Source organism: Micrasema longulum, unplaced genomic scaffold (genome assembly GCF_059751315.1).
Source record: "Micrasema longulum isolate JH-2025_06_02 unplaced genomic scaffold, ASM5975131v1 h1tg001170l, whole genome shotgun sequence".
Lineage (NCBI taxonomy): Eukaryota > Metazoa > Arthropoda > Insecta > Trichoptera > Brachycentridae > Micrasema > Micrasema longulum.
The window spans coordinates 233,596-259,400 of record NW_028278357.1 but is presented as its reverse complement, the minus strand read 5'-3'; the positions used below and the strand labels follow the sequence as shown (position 1 = coordinate 259,400).

At 30.6% G+C, this 25,805-nt stretch overlaps 1 protein-coding gene across 1 annotated transcript; it reads left to right on the top strand.

The window, feature by feature from the left end:
• The first annotated feature begins 3,169 nt into the window (after positions 1 to 3,169).
• On the top strand, positions 3,170 to 25,267 carry elB (zinc finger protein elbow B). The gene is made up of 2 exons (XM_088233980.1): positions 3,170 to 3,561; positions 23,092 to 25,267. Exons 1-2 carry the CDS (start codon positions 3,493 to 3,495, stop codon positions 24,397 to 24,399), a joined length of 1,377 nt encoding a protein of 458 aa, XP_088090106.1. The 5' UTR covers positions 3,170 to 3,492; the 3' UTR covers positions 24,400 to 25,267.
• Positions 25,268 to 25,805: the final 538 nt, after the last annotated feature.

Genomic DNA, 25,805 nt, shown 5'->3' with positions numbered 1-25,805 from the left:
AAAAAGTAATAATGAAGATTGTCTGGAATAGCTGAGGTATAATTTTGATTTATAAGAATATGTAGTTAATAAACAAGCATTTTTTCCCTTTCTTTAGACCGTAACTTTTTTTCAGTCATTCTTTTCCGCACTCGTTTTCTTAACCTTCAATCTCTAATATCATAAAGAGGATTTTCAAAAAAGGTATTAGTTTTTGATTTGTACTTACATTTATTTATTTATTTAAACCAATAAATAGGTTATTAGATTAACTCTTATAGATTAGTTATAAACAAGTATTCAAAGAGTGAATTGAATTAAAACATGAAATAAAATATATATGTATTTTAGTTATGATTTTTTTTGAAGGGGAAGATGACTTAACGCTGGTTGGCTAGCGGGAAACAAAAAAAACGTTTAATATCAGATAAAACTATTATTTTTTTGGTTGCAAAAAACACTTGATATAAACTGTAGTTTAAGAATGAGGTTTTAAAATCTTTTTTTTATTTTTTTTGATGATTTGGTATAGTAATGAAAAAATGCAACTTAAAAAAATCAGTCATGATTTCGCTTTGATTCAAATTTTGATAATTGTTGCTCTATTGACACGTTTCATGGTTTATTTGGCATTTGTAACTATTTGATGCTACTTCTTTGAATAAATATTGTTTTTTAGTCTAAGGAATGATTTTTTGTGCTCTTTTCTAATCTTCCCTGCTTTTTATTTGTGCATTATTAGGCCATTTTTTTATTATTTTCTCTGTTCTAGGTTATTAGGAGTGTTTCATTTTGGATCATCATTATCACCACCATCAACCTTCTCTTGTTCAATGGTGAACATAGGCCTCCCCTTTTAAATCTCCACATCTCCTTATCCTGAGACGATCACATCCAACCACTTCCTGCAACCCGTCTTATGTCCTTTTCTGAGGCTTGCCGATAATTCTTTTGCCTGTTCTGGGTCATCATTCCAGGACTTTTATTATATTTTTTATATTTAAATACTTCATCACCTGAGCAAAAAAGATAAAGGGAAAAATAAATTCCGAATAAGTTAGAAAGTTAGAGTTCTTGTTGTTTTCACACATAGAAATATAAAATACATTTTGAGCTTACTCGACAATATAGCGATACAAACTCAGCACCTGCAAAAGTTCGTCAAGTACACACAAATATTAAATTTAGTGATTTACGTTTAAGAAAGTACGAAATAAGCCACTCTCTAACGAAACCTAACAAATGATATACAATTTTGCACAATAACAATATTCAACTTATTTTAATCGTAGCTGGAATTGAACCTTTGCATGGAAGGCAAACATGCTAGCCAATAGACCTTAAAATATTTTTTTACTAATAAACTGTTTATTACAATTTTTTTTATCGAAAATCCTGTTTTGAGTCGGGATGTAGAGCAAAGTAAAAGAAAAGGCTCAGTGGTGAATGTACTACAGTTTAAAAAGTGATAATATCACCAACCAATGACACCTATTTAAATGCTTTTTTTTTTTAAGTGTACAAATGTTCAAAAATGTTTGAGTATGTCCAAATGCTTGCAGACTGGCTGGATTTTCTCCCTAGGGAGTTGTTCATATTTAAATTTATTTCAACAGAGAGGGAAAACGTTTTTGAGAAGGGAATATGGAAGTCTAGGCATTTACAGGGTCAGCAGATGGAAGAGTTGAGGAAATGTGGATGTTCAACCATGGGCATAATGGTGAATGTTACACAGTGTGTCAAGTGGCCACTTAAACCAGCCAATAACAGGTCATAAGCCCTGTAAATGTCTAGACTTCCATAGTCCCTTCTCAAAAACGTTTTCCCTTTCTGTTGAAATAAATTTAAATATGTACAAATGTTATTTAATATATTGGTAAAAGTATTAAAATTTACATTCATTTATTAGTTGAGTATAAACATATACTTTTGTTTAAATTGGTAAGTTTTGTTGAGTTTAGCATTTAAGCTAAGTCCCGTAGGAGTATTGTACACACGAATCGAAGGTCCAAGGTTTAAATCCCATTCTACTACAATACAAAATAGTGCAAAAGTTGAAATATTTTGATAAAAAAACAAGTTTGTCTTTTGAAACGAATAAATGAAATAAGTTGATATATCAAATAAGTTAGTTATTAACCGCATATCTGAAAGTAAATAGTAAATACAATTATTTAAACAATTGTTTATATGCTATAGACAGTTATCATAAAATGTATTAAATTATTTTTTCTTTCATTTTCATGATTTGCTTTAGTACCAACTTATAATAAAATCAAAATAATGTATTTTTAGCGAACAAGTACATTTTTTAAATTTGGTTAAAATTAATTTGTCCCAATATTAACTTATTTATCTTCGTGCAAAATCAGTAAATATGTAAACTTATCCTTTAAAATAGTAAAATATCTCGATTTTATCTTTATAAATGATTTATTAATATTCAGTTGATAAAACTCTAAAAATATGTATGAATATTAATTATGAAATTGCAATCTTAAATTGGCCAATAGATTTCAATCAAAAGCAGTAAACACATCAGTATGTTATAATTTTGACACATTATTACTTTTATCAAAAAAATATCGAAAAAAGAGGCTAATCGGGTTTTTATATTATGATTTAAATAATAATAACCTCATTTAATCGCCAACTAAAGGTAATAGATACTTGCATATAGATATGTATTGTGAATTTTTGTATTATTTTTTTCTCCGATATTACGAAGTTTAAAGTTGAAATGGAAAACGTATTCCTTTTTCTCGCTCTGCATAAAGCCATTACTAGGAAAAACACATACAAATACACACGCTCAAAAGCGATATACAAATCCTCGTGTTAACACACACACATACGGAAGGTCCGACCGACAAACGGGGTGTCAAAAGGTGGCGGGGATCAGACACGACAGTCTTACGAAGTCTGAAATGCAAAAACACGATGTGGTGGGGATAGGTGTGAAAAGCCCCCACTAAACACCTACCTGAAAGACAGTTTAGCTAGCGGCTAAAGCAAAAAAGATAAAACCACCAATTACATATGCACTTTTCTTTTACAAAGTTTTTAAATTACTTTTTTACTCGCGTTCGTTTTACTCGCGCTGTTTTTTGTTTCTGTCTGGACGAGATTCCGAAGTGGGGATAACAACTCGTGACGTCACAGCGAGCGGTCTGCTTTGAGGTCTGCCGTCAGTCGCCGTAGAGCCTCTGCTCGTGTTGGTTGTGTTCACGCTCTTCGTTTGACGAAAACAATTACGTGAAAATATTACATTAGTGTTTTTTTTATGAACTGATTAGCGTTGATTTATGGATTTGAAGTGTGTCGCTGAGCAACAATTAAATGTGTGTAGGCGAAAGTGCAATAAACGTGTATCAATGTGTCACTGTTACCTGCAAAATAAATTATGTTGATTTTTCGCAAGATTACTGTGTTGTGTAAGACAAAATGAAAAGTTTTTTCCAAAAAATTGTGTGATTTTTTTTCGATTTTAGTGATACCAAAGGATTTTTCATCATGAATACCATGTTGACTTCTAGTAACCAATATCTGCGTCCGGAATACTTAACTCCGCTTCCGACAACGGTAAGGAAAATAACAAATCGGCAATATTGTCTACAAAAATTCTAATACTTTGAAAACATCCCTTTTTCCTTTTATAATTTATTATATTATTCCTTTAATCAATTAGCTCACATTACATTTTTGAAATGTGTTATTATTTTATCAGAAAAAATGTATTCTTATACCTGTTACAATTTATGAAGGTTTTCAGCTAGTTATTATATTATGTAGTTGCATCCTTCGAAACAATACAATATCCATATTCCCTCTTATATTCATTTAAAAAATGACTTAGTAGTATGTACGAATACGGGTTAGTCACGTAATTATAATTCAAATTGAAATCCGTCGGTGAATTATTGACTATCAATGGAATACAGGTCCGAGATTTAAACCCAACACTACCACAACTTGGTTCCCATTTTCGAATAATAAGTTATTTATAATTCGTTTAAATGGTCCTCAAAATAAAAATGTTTGGAAAAATCACAAAAAGGAAAATATTTTTTTTTATTAACAAAAAATAGCACTTTGATGGTAGTTTTGATTTTATCAAATACTTTACTACGAACATCATGCCATTTTTCCGTACGTGTAGGCAGATAAAATGGAGAGAACAAGAAAACTCTTGGTTTAAAGGAAATCGTGTTGGTGTGTTGTCTATAGTATAAACCTTAAAAAAAGTATTTTTTACATTTTACAAATTAGTAATTAATCACGGAAACTCTGCCTAAAGGGTCATTTAGTATCAATACTTAGTAAAAAAGGTTATTTTACATTTTATTCTAAGTATTTTGTAGTTTTACTTATTGTTATGTCCACCGTTTTGTGTCCAAAATCTACCTATCTATTTTCATGGGTAGGTATATATTATACAAAAATCAATAAGATTTACATATATTTTAAATCAAGTTAATGTCGGCAATATATGCGCTATTTTTGTGTCATTTTTAAAATATTTTTATTCCATACGTAATTCTTTACTTTTAACTGAAAATTAATTCGTAGGTATTTTTTTTAATTACGTGGGCGATGAATTGATTCTGGTTCGTTGCAAGTTGGAACTTCAGTTAAAACATTGCAAATACATCACACAGCATTTGTTTTTGTTACAATTTCGATTCTGTACTTATAATATTTTTTCTTACCTACTATTTATGTTACCTATTTTTTACATCTGGTTATTTTTTCACTACTTGTTTGTATTGACCGTAAGTAGTAAATGTACCACTATAGTGCATTTTTTTTTTCTTGTAAAACATGGACAGTTAAAAAAAACACAACGTTAAGTTATCTTTGAATATGATTTTTGATTTTTAATTTTATAAATATGAATCTTTCAGTCACGATGAGAATTGTGGGTTTTTGAAACTTTTTTTTTCTAATTGTTAATGGTGAATTAAAAAAATATGTATTTATTTAATAAATATCTCGAATCTTTTAATAATTATATATTCAACATCCTAACTCGGATTAATTGTCACACACGTTTTTTTTATGACAAATCGTACTCACCCGCATTTATTATTTATTAATTAATTATATTTAAACCAGCAGTTACTAATTTAAATCTTTGTTTCCAAATTAATCTCAAGCATTTTCTCCATTGAGGGAATTTTATAAAATTGTAGGAATGATACACTTAGTTTAATATTGCCATACCTGACTACCGTAGAATTAAAATATCATATAAAAAGGAACTTTCCAACGCTAAATTACGGTTCTTAAGACATTTGAGTATATCACACGTAACCCTTAAAAATATTTTTTAAACAAGTTCTTAACGTCAATAAATTGTATGATGGTATGTCGTGTTATGTACAGATTTTGTCAGTGTTTGTTTTAGATTAGAAGATAGTTATTTGACCGTCTTCGCATAAGTTGTGAAAATGTATATTTGTACAGTAAATACACAAATAAATTAAATACTGTGAAGACATTTCTAGTCGGAAATATGTTTTCAAATTTTTTTTTTTAATCGAAAATGCACCGCGATTTTCGTAAAGTTCTACCAAAAAACGTTTTCTCACACTTTAATTTAGCAGGCAACATGCAATATTTGAAGAAATCTGCAATCGCCTTAATACTTGTACAATTTATTACATCCCATCAGACAGTTTTCACGAACGTGTCCGCCACTGGAATTGAGCCATAAAAGCTTGACACGCGAAAAATAACCGATGTAATAGTTTTCTAAGTAAGCACCAGTACTGGCACGTTAGGTTTTTCTCCAAAGTTTTTATTTTCCATTTTTATTTTGATAAGAAAACCAAAAGCTGTTGATTTAATAGCATGTCTGTTAAACATTTTAGTTACATTAAAGCTCTGTAAAAGCGCGAACGATCTAGAATATCAAATTCAGAGATTATTATTTTGTTATTTGCAAACACGTTGCTGTAATAAATATTATAATTATATAACAAATCTTGACAAGGAAAAAATGTTGTAATCACTTTAAGACCGTAAGTTTACCGTAGAGTATTTTATTTTGGCTACCACCTTGAGCGACGGTGCATAAGATTTCGTTTTCCATTATCGATCAAAATTTATCGTAATTATTTGTCATACAATTTTAATACATATTTTTTTATTTTTTATTTTCTTTTATTCAGGAAACATACAGTACAGTTACAAAGTTTAATATTTTACACAATTGGACTTAATTCTAATGGACCAGTGAAGTTTCCATATTAAAAAGCAATTAAATCTAATGTTAATTATGAAAGTATAAAAAAGAGAAGGAAAAAGAAAACATAAATGAAAGTTGTTTAAAAATTTAAATTTAAGTGAAAAAAAAAAATATTTTAAGGTTTGTAGTTTGTAGTGAGTATTTACAAATGGAAATAATATTAAAAATGAAGAAAACTTGTAAGAGTAATTAAGAATTAAGAATGGAAATAAAGAATGAAAAACATACTCAGATGTAAAAATAAAATAAAATAGTAATAACATTTTTTTTTTTTAAAAAAGGAAAAACATAAACACATATTTATTTTAAGGGATTCAAAGAAACGATGAGAAGAATCTTTAAGTGAAATATAAGACAGTAAATTTAAATTTAGGTCAATTTAAAATACATCTTCAATATATAATATTGGATTTTTTAATTCCTACTTGTTACTTTGGAGTAACTCTGAAGACTGATTGTGTTTTTATGTAATAAAATAACTAGGTAACAACCCAATATCTAAAAGGTTTAAATAACCCCAGAAAGTAGCTTGGTGGGATTTTATTTACCGTATTTTTTTTAAATTGAATTATAATGTCAAAAATGTAAAAATGTATATTAAAAACCGACGTGAGTTCATGTAAGCAAATGTATGGAGGACATAATTTGTAAAGTTTAAATGTTGCATTCTATTTTTAATACCTTTCCCTACAGGTTAACTTTGTTGACCTGATTATAATTGGTTGGCTTTAACTAAGATCAATAAAAAATCTGATGAAAAAATTTATCATATTTGCACCTTTTGCAAATTAAACGTACAATTTTCAAATGTTTAAGCGTATAATCATACTAAAATAAGCGTATAATCATACTTAAAAAAACTATTTCCTTTGTCATTACGTGGTAAGGATTCATTCAATTGATTTTAAAAAGCAAGTGAATTTTAAGGTTTTTCCAAAATGCCACGTCTTTACTCTCATTGTGTTATACATATTTAATCTTTATACCTACGTGTATTTTTAGCAAATAATGATCAAGATTTAGGCAGTACAAGAGAACAATGGGGAAAACTAGTAAAAATATTTGACACCATAAATTACTTACTACTTAAATCTTTACCAAGTTATTGATTCAAATGTAACTTTTGCTTCAGCCATATTCTGCCATTCTTCGCAACTTTCAGAACTTATCGTGTGTAATTAAAGTCTTGTGAACAAATAATTAATGAGCGCGTTGGGTAAAATATAATTTAATGATCATTACTTTATGTCTCAGTTTAACTTGATTTATCGTTTTCGCGTGAAGCTGTAGCGTAGTTTGAATCGACGACTTTATCGGCATGCTATCACATTTTTCATCACTTATTATACTATAAATCATCAAAAAACTCATCGTTTAAATTGTATTTAAAATATTATTTTAAAATACAAAACAATAAATTTTAGGTAACGATTTTACTTCAAACTTCAAATGTATTCATCAATAAGTACTTTAGCTTCAGATGGATACTTTTAGATTGGTAAGTCTAAAAAATTTGGATTCAAATTCATATTAAACTAGCAAAAGTAGGCAAAAAACTTTTAAAATTTAGGTACCTACTAACCAGTTTTAATATGTTTGTCTTAAGCGAAAGAAATTGGCTAATTAATGAATTCGTTAATGAAATAAAATTGTATCATGTTCTTTTATTTGAAATTAACAGTTATTATATTTTGAAATGATATTCTCAAACAAAAATATTTTGATTTGAAAATCTGCACAAAAAAACACTGTATGTGACTCCGTGTTTTTAATAAGACCTCTCGAGATATCATTTTATATTTTTTTTAATTATCAAAGAATTAAAAATTAGCTAAATAAAATAACTAAATGCTTTTACCGGGACTAGAATTAGGAGTGATTTATCTTTCGTTTTTGATGCCTGGTAACGTATTAATCAAATTTTGTCTCTCTTACGGTGATATTTGAATCATTCTTAAAATATATTCATAGCGAAAGATTCACTTACGTTTTTAAATGTTTTAGTTTACAAAGTTTTTTTTCTTCAAAATACTTATCTTTTCACTTATCTTTTTTTTTCTTCAGCATCTGACAGACGTTGTCCGGCCCAAACATTGGCTTGCCTGCTATTTTATTAGCTGGTTCACCAAACGTTTTTTTGATATTCGAATTTTCGATAAACTATATACTAAGTGACATTTGACATTCAGTTCAACATTTCAATCTTTTCGTTTCATCATTTCGTGAAGTGCAATATCACCAGCCATATATAATTCTTTTGTAAGTGTGATCAATTATAAATATTCAAATATGGAATTTAAGTAGCCTAGGTACTTTATTATGGTTGAATTCCTAAACACAAAAATAATATTTTCAATACAGAATTGTTTTTGCCAATGTCAAACTCTGCTCTCCTAACAACAGGGGTGCATTTTATTTGGGATTGCAATGTTCAAATATGTATTGAATATTGTTTTATTATTACTAAAAATCCAGTAAAAATAAATGGATGGGTAGAAATCATAATTAATTTGAGGAAAGTATCTGAGGTCCACAAAAAATGAATGCAAAAAAATTAAATCTTCACAATTTTTTAGTATTTGCATTCTCGTCGAATGCAACTCGATGAATAAAACATTTATGCTCCCAACCTTTTTTACACATTATATTGAAGATTTTAAGACGTACAAACACGCGCAGCGCAAAGCTTATTAATAAAAAAAAATGCATGAAAAAATGAGGAGTTTAGTGACATCACATATATGGAAGAATTAATCATACAAAGATTATAAATACTTCGGGGTAAACTAACACAGCCTTTTTCTTCGCTTATTATCTATGTATTTTTACAAGAATGTACCAATATAATCCACTCCAATGTTTATAAAAAATCGTGTTTTCTTTATTGTTGTCATATAATTGGAAGTTTATTATTTTTAATTTGTTAAATATAGGCACTAACACACACATTTCATAAACTGAATGATTAAATAATCAACAGTTATTTTTTGTTTCAAATTATTAAAAGTATTTAATGCTTATTTTTATGAAGAGAAAACATAATACAGTTACATTCTTAGAAATTCCGTATGTAAAATAGGTTCTTTGATTTATTATAAAGTAATTTTGAAAACTCTGAAACTACAACCACACGCGTATTGTTTTAGTTCAAATGTTTATTGAGATGAATGTATTTATCAAAAGAGAAAAGCTTTTGATAGAATAACTAAATTAATTAATAAATTTCAATGCAATAATTAATCCTTTCATCTTTGTGAATACTATTTTATCAACTAATTTGTTTAGTTGGGTTTTTTGCAACTTGTCATGTAATTGAGGCGTGTTAGATATAAAGAAATTACCCGTACATAATTAAAACGGATTGTTAATGCTCCACAAACAGTATATTTAAACCTCGTGTGAAAATTCCCTCGGTATTTAATTGTAATTAATTCCCACTGAAGGTGATAACTTAATTCTATCCAATTTTACAGGCGATTTCAAAATTTAACTGTTGTTTTAGTTCATCAATTAATCGTTTCAATTTATGTTTCGATCATTTTATTTTAATATTATTATCTTTATTAGGTAGTGTATAGTGTAAATAGTAAATAGTAAATATAATGAATGAAAATGTACATATGAAACGGTTAATATTATAAATTAGGATATTAAGTGTATAATAGTGATAAATAATGTTAGAATAAGTATAGATGTAAATATTGTTTTGTAAATATATATTACACTATGTTACATAGAACTAAATAAATAAATAAATAAATAAAATTTTAAAAATTAAGTAACGACTTCAGTCTGTTGTTATACTCGTACGAGTACTATGAAATATTTTTAAGTGTTTTCTGTATCCGGGCGGAAAAAAATACAGTTCTGAGTTTAAAATAAAAAGCATAATCTGCTGAAGAATGTTTTCGAAGTGTTTTGTCGAGTTAAAATTCTGAAAAACCATTAGGAAAAAGTCCATTTCGTTGTATGGGGATTGGCGTGTTTGACTACCATGTCTGAGGTCCTGGGTTCGATTCCTAGGAGGATTGACATGAAATATTGTTTATCGTGGTTTTACACTGCAATATTTCACTCTTCCTGGACTGGACGAAGCGTTAAACTGTTCACCGTACCTTCCTGTAACGGACGATCGAGCTTTGCGTCTGCTCAACAAACGCAGTGGGCTCTGCACCATCACGTGAGGATAAGAGCTGATGATGATGACCGTAACATAATACGCGTGTGGGCTATAAGTAGGGAAGAACATAAGCATAGTATATTAATATTTATCGTGTATAATAATTCAATTGATTTAGCTAAAAGTTTAATACGAGGTCTACTTGAGAAATTAAATATAAATAAATGATAACCAGATCTTAGAAATGTTAAATAAAATTAAAATTATTTGTACATGGCTTTCTCCTGTAATTTAAGATACTTATCTAATGCAACAAGTAGAAATTTCGCGTAATGTGTGAAGCATTAATTGTTTTTTATTTGTCTAAAATACTGTGAGTTTCGTATTTAATACCAATGAGAAAGTTTAAAGTATTTTTTTTATTTCTCAATAGACTATCAAGCTAGGCCAACATTTTTTTATATATTATATTGAAATTACTCCGCTTATGACGTAAGAAGTTCTCTATGGTGAGTTCTGATTGCTGAATTGGCTTCCCGTAAACTGGAAATCTATCACAACACTCAATAATTGGTTGATTAAAATAAAATGAGTTTATTGTTATAAATCATTTTTATTTATTTTTCGGTACGTATTCGAGAAACTTCGCGGTACAATTAAAAGCTAAAATTTTTGCCGCGTGTAAGAAAACATGTTTTATATCCAATATTCCCTAAAACTGATATTTCTCATCACACTTATCTCTTAGCACCCTATCACATACTGTCAGTATTTATAATCTAGAACCTTTAACAGCTTGTCACAATGCAATTGAGTAATTGAGTGTTAATAGTTATTTAAAAATAACACAAAAATAGTTTAAACTGTTTAAAAGATTATTGTGGATTTTTAATAAAAATACTTTATAGTTTTATTCCACTTTTATTTATATTTTTTTTACAATTTTTTTACCAGTGACTGATTTTACACCAGTTTTTAGTATATTGGTATTTCATAATGATATTTCACTATAAAACTTCATAAAATTATTTATTTTACACTAGTTTTTAGTATATACATTTAAATAAAACTTATAATCTTATAATTGTTATTACCTTATACTTAAATGATTTTAATTTGAATTCTTTTATTTGCATTATTATATAAAATCATGATTTACAACCCCTGCTTGCACTTGTAAACAACAAAGAAACTAGTTTAGTCTCCCACCAGTCTGACGATGTTGGTCACGACGAAACCCGGTCACTGGTAAAAAAATTATTAAAAAATTATAAATAAAAGTGGAATAAAACTATAAAGTATTATTATTATTATAATTAAAATGCAGTTCCACCAAGAAATGTCAGTAGAAAAACTCAATATATAAGGTGGATTTTTAATACAATTTAACAAATTCCTTTAACTCATATGCATTTTTAAGCCTATTTACGTTTTAATATGAAATTTCATAAAACGGATCATATTTTATTACAGAGAATTTTAAATCAAGTTATATTTAAAATAACCATACCGAAAAATCCTACTCTAAAGTTATATTAGCGTTAATAGATCTATTTATTTTTTTCTGTTAAGATGTTATACTTGCGATAGTCACATACATACATAAATACTACATGGTTGATTTAATTAAAAATTTTGATAGACATTGTATAAACACGAGATATTTTAACTTATTTAAGAACATCAAATTAGCGAATATTTTGACAGTGCATTTACTTTATTTCCTATCCAAAACAATGAGTCGTTCGAAAATGATTAAATAGTATTTTTATTTGTTAACAGTATTAATTTTGCGAATAAATTAATAGTGTTAATTTATTCGTAAATCACTTAAATATTTAAAAAATAATCACAATAATTGTGTTATTTTGAAAATATTTTTTTATTTTCATAAATTTACTAGAATTTAATCAAACTAATTTGATGACAATAATACCACATATTGTTTAGGTAATCAATATTTCAAATCAATTCTATTGTTCAAATATTTTTTATGGTATTGTCATTACCATTATTTTAAAAACAAGATAGGCAATAATTACTTTATCAAAACATCAATTGGAACTAATCAAACCATCTTATTTAACCACTACATAAACATTTAATATAAATAATCATATATATGATACATGTTATGTTGTTGTCAATATTACTTATTTGCGGACATTAATAAAAAGTTCAGTTAGTTTTATCCCTTATACTCTTTTGAATATTAAATAAACTGATAGCAGTAATAACTAACGAATATTCGATTGTGATTTGATCACACACGCATCAAAATTGTAATAAAATTACGTGTTTAAATATTTGTATTTTAACTGATATAATATATCATATTTTATTCAAAAACTTCATATCACAATTATATTCTTCTTCTTCCAAGTCGGTTCCTCAATGCTGAGGATCGTGATCACCATGAACACTACTGATTAGTCTGTTCCACTCCAGTCTGTCCTCAGCCCAACGAACTGACTCATCAAATCTTGGCCTCGTAGCCACCTTTTTTTTTTTTTTAACATATATTTGCGTTCTTATAATTTACCCAAATATTTCATTTTGAGGGCCATTTTCAACGAGTTGTAAATAACTTACTATTAGAAAATGGAATCTAGTTGGGGTAGAGTGGCATTCGAACCACAGACCTTTGGTCCGTGAGTCCAAGACACTAGCCACAGGACCACAACCCGATCAAACTTTTATATGGTCAGTCCATCTATATGGGATTCTACCCGGCTTCTCCTACCTTCAACTGAGCCAGACATTATTGCCTTTTCAACAATCATATTAATCTCATGATTAAAAAATGTTATTAACTTAATTCTAATTCCTCAGCGACTTTACACCTTCACGGGTACCGCAGTGTATGGAATAATATATGTTTCTAATCTCGCATACTTGAAGTTTAGAAAAGTTCTCTCCTTAACAATTTTCACTTTTAACGCCATTTCATTGGAAGGAAATTATGAGAAATAGGTTCAAATTTTGTTTCTAGCTATTGATTTTGTTTTATTTAGTAATGAGAAAATTCAGTGGTTTTTTAAAATTCTTATTGTTTGTTAATAATATACTATCAAACAAGCCAAATTTTAAAAAAAGATGTATGTATCGTATTATCAGCGCTGTGATTTTTTAAATTTTTGTAATTTTAAAATTACTCTGCGTGTGACGTCAGAGGTTCTCTTCGGCGAGTTCTACTGATCGGCGAATTAGCTTCTCGTTAACCGAAAATCTATCGCAATACTCTATCTCTAGTTGATTTAAAATAACTAGTGTCGTCATTCAAAGTAAATCGTTTTTATTATTTTTTCCATACATTTTCAAGAAAGTTCGCAGTACAAACAACAAACAAAATTTAACGCTCTAACATGCGTAAGAAAACATTTGTGTACCCAAGTTCTTGTAGCGCTGAACTTCCACATTGTTTGTTTAATATTTTAATACGTCGTATTTGTTACGTACTGTAAGTTTATTAGCGCAATTTGGCTGAAGTACACGAAAATCCTTTAAAGCACTTAGGCAAGCATCATGTTCTCTGTCGTGTAAGATAAGGAGTCTTCACGGACATCATTTATCCTTCCCTGGTATTCTCAAAGTCTCCGCGGATCTGTCACACCCATCTATGTCACATTGTGTTCAAATTTTCCAACTGTCTGACTTATTTTTCATCCTGTCTCCGAAAGAGATTACATCATAATACTCTAACGGGTGGGATGGAGCGAAATGTCAAACGAGTTTATGGCGACATATGTATGGAGGGAATATTTTCGAGGTAAAATTTCCGTGCTGTGTTTTTAAAAGCAGAGGTACGTAAACCCGAAATCCTGACAACGATTTTCCTGAAAAGTTTACCGACTTTTCGACGTTCGTATAATTTATGTTCTTGTCATTTTAAATTAAACAGCTATGAATGTCATAGAATTAAGGTTAGCTTGAATTCCTAAAATTGAAATATTGTATTTCTTACATAATTTTAACTAAGACTCGTATTGTTTTTATGTGCAAAAAATATACAGGATGATTCTCAATACTACTGTTGGATCTTCGTTTTGTGAATGCGAAATTACATTCGTTACTCTCGTTTTTGGGAGATTCTTTTCTCAATACCTTTTATGTGCAATCGACGTAGCCGACAACAATCTGCATTTGTAAGTCATATGTACGCTTTTTCTTCAGAGTCAGATTTCACAGCCTTCATTCACTTTTGAGGATGCGGCATTTTCACAATATCTCAATATTTTCTGCTTTCCAGTGTTTATTTAATATTTCTTATCACCAACGTCTAACTCACGTCTAAGCATCTCGATCATTTAATCAAACCCGTTACGGAGATACTGTAAAGGGCATCACCAACAAGCCGTGAGGATGGCAGAGCTGAACACCGCTTTGGCCCGCAACGCGTAATCCGACGCAACGTCAGCTCGGAAAAGTTATTAAACGTCATGCATCGGAAGAACATTTACATTTCATCTTGGCATTTCGTGTCGCCCGTCCACCAGCTCCTCGCAAAATGTTCGCTATTGTAAATTCCTCCTGTACAAAAATTTTAAGAATGTAACTCGTGTGTATCCACTCATTAAATAATTTCAATTGTAATCCATATTTCTTATTTAACCTCAAATAAATTCACGCGCACACATCCATACAATATAACTAAACTGAGAGAACGCCATGCCCACAGCGCTGTGACTTCATCTCTCAACCCCTTCTCACCTTGCGACCCTAACTTCTAATAGTCAATAAAACAGGCTATTTAGTCATAGTTTTAGACATTCTGGAATTTTCATAGTTTTTGCACACAAGGCGCTAAAATGTACACATATATTGGTCGTGGCAAAACCTTACAGACATTGAGAACAAATCATAAGGGGTTTATTCACATTCACATGTGTGTAACATAGTTATATTTAAATTTGGTCTTTAATATTGGTTTAAATTTTAAAAAGGTAGGTACCTTGACTTGAATAAAACATAAATATGTCTGGCTTATGGTATGTTGGAAGACGCATTTAACTATCATGCTGAAAATTTCGGTTTTGATGCTGGTACGCAATATTGATTCAATAAAAGATTTTACACGATAATATTTTTAAGTATTTATTCTGATTTAGCACCATTTTCATTCGAGCAAACTTGTTAAATAAAAGAATAAATGCAAAACCTTGTGTTATGGCACTATTAACTTGTAATAATACACGAAAGTAGTAATTATAATTTAACACGTCATTGCTTAAAGTTTTATTACTTTATTTTGTTTATGTACTAAGAACATTATATTTAAGTGCACAATTTTTTGTGCAACGTAAAAGTTTAGTTTTAATAGACGTACAATACTGCATAAATTATTGCAATCCAATTCAAAATGACTCTTACCTACATTGAAAAGCTTATGCGATTCATGTAAAAATATCTTAGTTAAAATACACTACTGCCATCTGTTGCTAAGTAGCAAGTTAACATTACGTCAATGTAAGTACATTGAACATGTTCTATGGATGAAATGTGGGTAGGTAATGCTGTTATTTTGTAAGCCAACAAAACGGATAGCTATTTGCTATGACACATTAATTATTTATTAATAATTTATATTATAAAGTGTTGACATAAACGATTTCATCATAACAAAAAGCTTCTTGTGTGTTTTTAGGACCACATGATGCGAATTATTGCATTCAGTAATGGTGGCTTATAATATAGTTTAATTTTATTTTATTTTTTATTTAAAAACCTTTATTTGGCAAGAAAACAATACGTAAAGAAATAAAATATAAAACACTTTGAGTTGAACTTGCAAAAAAAGAGTCAGACTCTTGTGTTTGGCAAGTATACAAAATAATATAAAATAGAAACAAAAATGCATAACGAATAAAAATAAATGAACTATTGAAAAATTGAAACAATAAAATTAATTCATGTATGCACATAATATGAAAATGTATTTCATGTTTTATTAATATAAAATAACTAGTTCCTAAAACAACTATTATTATTATTTTTATATTTAAGCCTAATCGCACAACAAAATATTATCATTTAAGTATTTTAGATAACACTTTATTCACTTTTTTACAAAAATGTTAAATATTTATTATTATTTACTCCTATTAAAACAGAAATCAGATTCAAATAAAAGTTATTTTCAGCCAACTAAAATAGTCCAAAACTCCCATGTAGATTAAGTACAATAACCTACATTATGTATAAAAAATATAAATTAAAAAAATCGAACAGTGATAAAAAAACAAAGAGAATTATTTTTATTAAAATAATGATATTACGTAGTACGTAAACATGTGTGAGTGTCTCAAAATGATCGAAGTTAAGCTTTGCATGTACATAATTACGTATATGTATATAAATCAACGTTTTTAATTATTTACGCTGAAATTATTTTGAAATCGCCAATAATATACTAATGCCACGCCGCCCATTTTTAAAACAACCTATCCTTTGCCAATAGACAATGCCATACAAAGCAACAGATTGAGTCCGAAACCGGTCAGCAATAGTTAAAGATATAGGCAATCTTAGGCAGTATCATGTAAATTATAACTTAAAGTATTATAGTAAATTAGCCACTCATTAGTGACACAAAGGTACATATTAAATTGTATTGACACTTTTAATATAAGTTGTTATTTTCATAATATAAGATTTACTTTCATATGATTTTAAATTATTTATCCTTGATTCTGTTTTGTATAAATACATTGAACTCCTTAATATAGATACCAGTCTCGAAGATGTCACAAAAGCGATGAAACTTGTCACTGGATATTACAAATTTGTGGATTAAAGTATCACTCGTCTTTTATTTATATAATAAATCACAATGAACGTCCATCAAGAATTTTCACTTACAAACTTAAAGGTTTAAAATAAGTTGTTACTTCAAAATATTCTCCTTAGAACATTTATTATGATGTTAACAGGTTTTTATATTATTTTCACATGAATTTTACTTTTTTTTTTTTTTATCTTTGTCACAAAATTTTTGTAAGTAATTTTGTTAATTGTCGTACAATGCATTTCAATTAGATCTAAATACAATATTTACTTTTACAGTTTTAAACCAACAAGGTTTTTAGTATAAACAAATATTTGCATAAACTGGATTAAACCTTCTCAAATTTATTTCAAAACTACTAAGGTTACTATTTAATATTTTCTCTCTCTTTTTTCCTCATCTCCTCGTAAGTGGAGCACGTGGACATCACCCAGACGCCTCGAAGAAGCGAAGAATTAAAAAATATGCATATTTTAATACGAATCATCATCATTCCCCTTTCGCACCTAATGGCGCATGGGGCACTTCATTGCTTTATCAATCGCAGCGTATCTCGATCATTTTTTGTTACATGAAGATAAGATGATCAGTCCTTTGCTTCAGGTACTAGTCCAGGGACTATGAAACATTCTAGTGTGAAAACACCCTTTTAAATAAATATTCCAAATCAACCATGTCGAGAATCGAACCCCAGACCACTTGCTTGGTAGGCAAATGCGCTAAACATCACACCACGAGACCAAAAAATAAGAATAGTGGATATTAAACAATGTGTAAAATAATAATATAAACCAACCAGCGACATATGCCTTATGCATAGACTTCTATGTTACTGAATATTTAAAAACAAACTCAAATATTTATTTGGCATTTTGGTGAAGGAAAATTAAAAACAATTATGAAACTCTACGTTTTTCTAACAATTATAACAAAATCGAGTAATTTTGAATTATTCAATCATCAAAATAAAGTGATTTAATTTTTTTCGAAAATATTTTTCATCCACGAATCCTTGGATTTTTTTCCTAATGATTCGTATGGACGATTGTTTCTCTAGTAGTAAACAATATTCTCGTTGAATTTCCATATCTGTTTTCGATCTGTCAGACAGTGAGTTATCATGCCCCAATGTTGACGATCCCACGCCATCCCATCTCAAACGTATCCATCCATCTGCCAACCCCTGAAGACGTGTGGATAATGAAAATGTCTTCCGCGCGTGATTGGATCCCGTCATGCACAGACTTTTAGCAATGCGAGGGTAGGGGGTTAATTTTATTTTATTTTTATTTTATTTATTTCGAATACAAACAGATGTACAGGTTAAATTAATATTTTTTAAAAAAAAAATTTATATAAAATGTATACATAGTAGGGCCTGCCATCCAATTATATGTATTCACTAAATACTACTGTAATAAAGCGACGACGGCTTGAAGTTTAAACTATATAAATAATAAATATACTTTATATTAAAATAAGATAAATATGGACAAAACAAGGAGATAGTGGAAAGGAAAAGAAGGACATTGATAAGGAGTGGTAAAGGATGATTGAAGGAAAGTGAGAGTGGAAAATTGCATTTGATTTAATGATTAAACGAATTATGAATGAAGAGCATGAATCAAGCCTATTAATTCTCTTCTGTACATATTGTATGGAGTGTTAAATATATCAAGACTATTAAATTTTTTGTTAAATGTTTCACATATACGAGGGATTGTAGAATGTTTCCGATGATTAGTTTTAAATTTACGAATATAGAAAATATCAGAGAGTCTAGTTGGCCTGGAGGGGACACGGTAAGCAAGTAGATTAATGAGTTCCGGGGAATCGAATTTATTATTGACAATTTTATAAAGCAGGATCTGATCAAACATATCTCTTCTGTGTGCTAATGAAACAAGGTTATAAAATTTTAATGAAGCTAAATAATTTGGAAAATGCAAATGAAATTTGTATTCTAGTTTTTTCAGGAATTTTTTTTGAACATTCTCGATTCTATTAATATTTAATTTATAAACAGGAGACCAGATAGCAGTGCAATATTCAAGATGGGGGCGTACGTATGTTATGTAAAGCAATATAAATGAACCTAAATTTTTAAAAGATTTACACAGCCGCATGATAAATCCAGTCATTTTGTATGCCTTGTTAATTATAGTTTCTATATGACTATTGTAATTTAAGTTTGAGTCCAAAATAATTCCCAAGTCACGTATTTCGTTTACTTCTCTAATTGTATTTTCATTTATCATATAGTCATATTTTATTTTATTTTTATTACGAGTGAAAGATATTTTGTAACATTTAGACACATTGATATAAAGTTTGTTTACAACACAGTAATTCGATAATGCATGTAAATCTTGTTGTAACTTTGCACAATCATCTCTACACTTGACTTTAAGGTAAATTTTTTTATCGTCAGCATAACAAAGGTAATGGGCATTTTTGAAACATAACTGAATATCATAAATATAGGCATTAAATAAAAGTGGCCCAAGATGTGAGCCCTGTGGTACACCAGACGGAATGGAGATGAAATCAGATTGATATCCTTCAATCATAATTGACTGAAGTCTATTATCTAAGTAAGAGATAAACCATCTGTATAAGTCACCGTGAATTCCCAGATATTCTAATTTACGCATAAGAATTCGGTGATCCACCTTATCAAACGCTTTAGAATAATCTGTGTATATGACATCAACTTGCGTTCTGTCATCCATATTGGAAGTGACGTATTCGGTGAAATTTACCATATTGGTTAATACAGAGCGCCTCTTCAGAAAACCATGCTGAAAATTTTGTATATTTTTAAGGATTTTTGGATAAATTTTATCATAAACCATGAGCTCAAATAATTTTGAGCTCATGGTTTATAATTTTAATTTTAATTAATATCTCAAGACACATGAGTCAGGGATGACAAATCATCGGTTTATCTTTTTTTTTTAAATCCATGAGAAACTTATACCTGTAAATCAAAAGGAAAAATGTTTTGTAATTTTTTTTTACATAAAATTGTGAAATGTTGCATAAAGTGAAAATGTTTTTTGATAATTTATTTATTTATTTTATTTAGAAAACATACAGTCATACAAAATAAGTACTAAGAACGACAATTTTTTAACATAAAAAGACCAATTAAGTTTTCATAAATTAAAAAGATATAAACATTAAATGTGACAAAAAATAAAAAATAAATAAGAATTTTAAGTGAGAAAAGGATAATTGTTGACTATTGCGTTTTCCATGGAGGTAATAAATTAAAATAAATAAAAATACCGAATGTACACTCCGAGCCATCCACGCACACACATGAACGCACATATAAAACATACAAAACATAAGTGTATTTTTACCACCATAATTATTTTTCTGCACCCAATGATGCAAAGGACACTGCTGGTACTTCAATCGCGGAGTAGTTTGATCATTTTTGTCGTACGAAGGTAATATTTTTATTCATATACTTCAGGCTCCAGTTTAGGGACTATGAACCATTCAAGTGCAAAAAAAAACGTTTTCTGAATGTTTTATTCATTAATTTACTTGTTTACATTTATTGTAATATATTCAAATGATATTTCTGAATATAACTAGCTACAAATTTCCTCTGTCAAATTAGGACCATCAGTTTTGTTATATACGAGTACATGCATTGAATTTATTTTTTTGTTCAATTATTTTTCTCGTAATTAGGTTAACATTAAATTTATATGCATTGCATAAAACAACTGCAAACCTTTATATAAAGAAAGTAAATCTCATATAGGCATAGTCCTTAGTCCCTAATTTTTCAAATGAAGCCATAAAAAAAAATTGTGTGTCAACGGTATGATTTTTTGTAATTTTGAAATTACTCCGCCTGTGACGTCACGAATTGTCGTCGGTGAGTTGAGCTGCCATTTAAAAGAACCTCTTAGCTATCAAAATACACTGAACGTTGAAAATAATGGCTACCCGGAAACCAGAAATCTATCACAACACGTAATAACGCTAAAATTGATTGGTTATTGTTCTCATGAACTTGCGACGTTTCAAAGTAATTCGTTTTTATTAAAATCATTTTCATTAACTATTTCATATATTTTCAAAAAACTTTGCTAAGTTATTAAATTCTCTAGTTTTTAATAAAAATACGTATCAATTCTTTTTAATATTTTTTTATTTTTATAATTATTTTTTAAAAGTTCACTAACCAAGCGGAAAATTGTTAGTATCCACTTAAACCATGTAAAAAAAAACTGTTTTCTCTTAATTTCTCATAGTTAAGTTAAAAATCATTATCCTCTAACTATTTATATAATTCACCGGGGTATTGGAAATATTTACACGGAGTCAACGTCTGAAATTGTTTTCCAATTTTCGGGCTTCTCGGACCAGTTGGTTTTATCAACAATACTTTTTGTTCCTCCAAATGTTTGAAGACAATGACTAGATTTCACCGCCTAAGGAGTTATTAAGTTTTGAAACATTTAGACACACTTGTTGGTAAAGTACGATAGTAAAAACACACTTACGGTTATTTAAAAAAAAAAAAATTTTATTATCTTCTTCTTCTTATCTTTCCTCTACCCGGTGGAGGTTTGAGCAATTTTTACTTTGTTGGCAGCTGCCCCAAACAAGAACTGAGTGTTCAAATGGAACCAGTTACGCAAGTTATTTAGGCAAGAGATGCGTTTTCTACCTGCACCGCGTCTTTCTTCAATTTTTCCCTCTAGAATAACTTGTAAATAGTTATATTTTCGCCTCTCATCACATGCCCAAAGTACTATTTTTCTTTATTTGTTTGTCGTCTTTAGTACATCTTTATCTTTTTTCATCCGTCGGAGAGCGTCATCGTTTCGGACTCTGTCCACCCAGGAGATTTTTAATATTCTCCTGTAGCACCACATTTCAAAAGCTTGTATTTTTTTTAAAGTGGCTTGGGTGAGTGTTCACTTTTCAACGCCGTAGAAAAGTGCTGAGAAGACGTAACATCGTACAATGCGCATTCAGAGGTCTAAATTTAAGTATCTGCAAAGAAGGCCACGCATCCTGAAAAAGCAGTCTCTTGCCATCTTTATTCTGACTTTGATCTTTTGTGAGTGATTCCATCTTCAATGATATAAAAAAATAAACTATATTTTCTTTTTAATCTGTTGGATTTGTTTGATTATTTAATTTGTATGATAATATATAACTCAAAAAACATGGCTCACATAAAAAATATTTATACCTTTCAAACAACAATCATGTAAATCATACCGATTTTCAACGATCCCCAATATTTATTTTGTAAAATGTAGTTTGTCTCGTATCTTAAAAAACAAATTGATTTTTAATATAAGCTGTTCAACGTAATTTGTTTGTTACGGTTTCTTAGAAAATCAAGGGCTTTTATTTTTGATAATATAAAATAAATAATCTTTTGAGATTAAATGGTTTCTCTCCTGTCACAACCATAAAATATCCTGCAGTAATGAAATTTTCTATGTAGTTTTGTTGCCTTAAGCTACATGCCTTCATAGAATTTCAGAATAATTTGATTCTCAATCCTTTTCATAAGTTTGTCGTACATTGAATTAAGTCCTATTTAAAAAATAAACCGAATTTTTAAATACATATTTATTCTGGCAATAACTAAGTATTGGATCCGTATCTTAAAGAAAAATTGTGTGTTTGAAAGCTGTTAAGTTACGTATATTGCTGTACATGTGTAGAGTTCAAAAATATGCTTATGTTATATGTTTTGTTTAATATATTTTTTTATTAATGAATTTTATCTACCGCTTATTGAAGTAACTTCTGTAAAACAAAACATAAAAATACTTCTCAGAATTTATAGTTCAAACAAATGAAAGCGTGCATCGTATTTTATGATGTTATATTAACAAAACATTTATACTTAATCTCTTTACACATTGCCATAATTTCATTGAAACTAATTTTATGTTTCTCTTGTTACAGTTGGATGCCAAGAAGAGTCCCCTAGCACTGTTGGCCCAAACTTGCAGCGCTATCGGAGCTGACTCTCCCAATCCCAAGCTCATCTCGGCAGCCGAGAAAGCGAGTCACAAGTCTAACCACAAACACTCAGCCGATAGTTCGAGGGACAAGACTTCCCCAGCCTCTTCTATCAGTAATAACTCAAATAGTGATATTCAAGTTAAAGCTAGCTTTAAGCCTTACGAGTCTTGTTTAACGTCCAGAGATAAAACAAGGTCCCCGGAAGATCTAATATCAAGTGGACAAAGAGTACGAACACCTGTCTCCTCCAAAGGAAGCTCTGGAAATACTCCGACACAAGCGAGATGCTCAAGTAACCATAGCTCTTCATCCCAGAGAACTTCACCACCGCACCAGAGAAAGTCACCATCAGATAAATCTGTCGACAGAATAAGTCCTTCGCAGAACTCTCCGATCAACTCGAGGCAAAACGGAGATAGCTCAAATTCTAATGGTTCCCTCCATAGTCCGACCGCCAAAATAGGATATACACCGAGCGTTCTGAGCTCCGCTAATGATCCTATGGTCAAAGATTTACCGCTGGGTACATTTAAGCCCGGGCATGGAATACCAGTAACGTCTTCAGCCTTCATGGGAGGACTCCCCGCTCCGGGATACTCCTTACCGGCCGAGCTCATGGCGGGAGGTCTGCTGGCTGCCCAGCACCACGCCGCTCTCAAGGCCGGAGCCCTCAACCCTTACCTCAGTTACGCAAGGCTGAAGGCCGGGCAGGCGGAGGCCTGTCGGGACCCGTACTGCACGGGCTGCTCCTTGAGTGCGCACCTGCTATCGGGCTACAAGCCGGGCGCGTGTCCCGCGGGGTGTGCGCAGTGCGACCACGCGAAGGGTCCCGTGTTTCCTCCACCGGGTCACCCCGCCGCCGCCTACGCGCACGCGCAGCTGGCGGCGCTGGCCGCGGCGTCCCAGCTGCCCTACGTGTGCAGCTGGGTGGCGGGGGACTCGGCCTACTGCGGCAAGCGGTTCGCGGGCTCCGAAGAGCTGCTCCAGCACCTGCGGGGGCACGCCGCGGCGCTGGGCGACGGCGGCTCGGGGCTCGGCTCCCTCGCGGGGCTGGGCAGCCCGGGGTCGCACCCGCTGCTGCCCCGCGCGTACCCGACCCCGCCGCTCAGCCCGCTGGCGCCCCGCTTCCACCCGTACAGCAAGCCGCCGCAGCTACTGCAGCACCAGCTTCCCTTCCCGCTGCCCCCGCACCTGGCCGCCTACTTCCCGCCCTACCCGCTGTTCGGCCCTCGCGGACTGCACCCCTGAGGACCCAGCTCGCTCCGCCCCCCCGACCGCGGGAGCGCCGAGCGTTGAGAAGCGAAACGCAAGCCAAATATGTGACTGTGGTATAAACTCGACGAAACGCTGTACATATAAAATTAATCATCTTTTCGATTTTAGTAACGTGGCGCGCTTTCACCGAGCTATAGATTCAATACTAGGTACTGTGTTATAGCGCCGGCTTACAGACAAAATCTTTCATAAATAGTCGAGCCAATATTTAAATTATTGTATGAACCTTTCCGTTATGAAATTCTTAGTGCAGAGATGAGCGTCACCGTGTAAATAATATAGTCGTATGAAGCGGCCTTATACCTGTCGTTGGATCGAAGGACGCGCTTAGAATATACCTATGCATAAGTATATATAAGAATGTGAAATGTGATACAAAATTAAGATCTAACGTTTAAACGTATCGGTATGTGGATTGATCGTTACATTAAAATATTTTACAATTCAGTGTGCATTATTATCTATAATCTTAACATAAAAGCCACTCCGTGTATAATAGTTTCATATTATGCATTTTAGACTACCATGAAATGTAATAGATTGCAATAAATATGTTAAATTGTAGATTTGTTTAAAAGTCGTGTTTTTCTCCATCCACTATTCACATTAAATTTGCTAGTCCAAATAATTAAAAACAAGTTCATTTGTATTAAAACATATCGCTCTCACGCTCATATCTGTTAATGTAATTATTAAACAATCCAACTTGTGAAATATGTACATAAAATATTTATAAGATTTCAAACTTTGCCTATCAAAAGTATTAACTTCGCCAGACATTTGTTTAAGAAATCTATTTTAGGGTGAAATTTCATTAAAAAAATAATTCTGTAAAACCTCATGAAACGAAAAATGTTTTTTCTCCTGTTTATATATATCATATTTTGGTTGTTACAAGAAATGTTTATCAAATTATTCGAAATATTTTGTTCTTAGAAAGTTCAACGCTGATAAAATACTGAAAATTGTAAAATCATTAATATCAGCAAAGTGTTATGGCTATAAATTAAGGTTAGGAAATTGCTGTTAATTGTATTTTTAAATGCATATTTCACTAAATTGATACCATTTTTGCAAGTAAATAAATCACAGTTCTGTTAAACAATATTTAAAGAAACGTAAGGAAAACTTTCGAAAATCATATTTGAATCGATCATTGTCAAATAGCACTAACTTTAACTTGACTTTTGTTTTTAATAGCAAATAAATCTTCAAATAAATTATTTATTTGTTTTTATACACACAGTGTATAAAAATAAATAAATAATAACATGGCACGAATTACGTATACAACACAATATATTATATAATACATATTTTATAACACGACAAGATATTATATCATTATGATATAAGATTATTTAAAATTATATATTAAT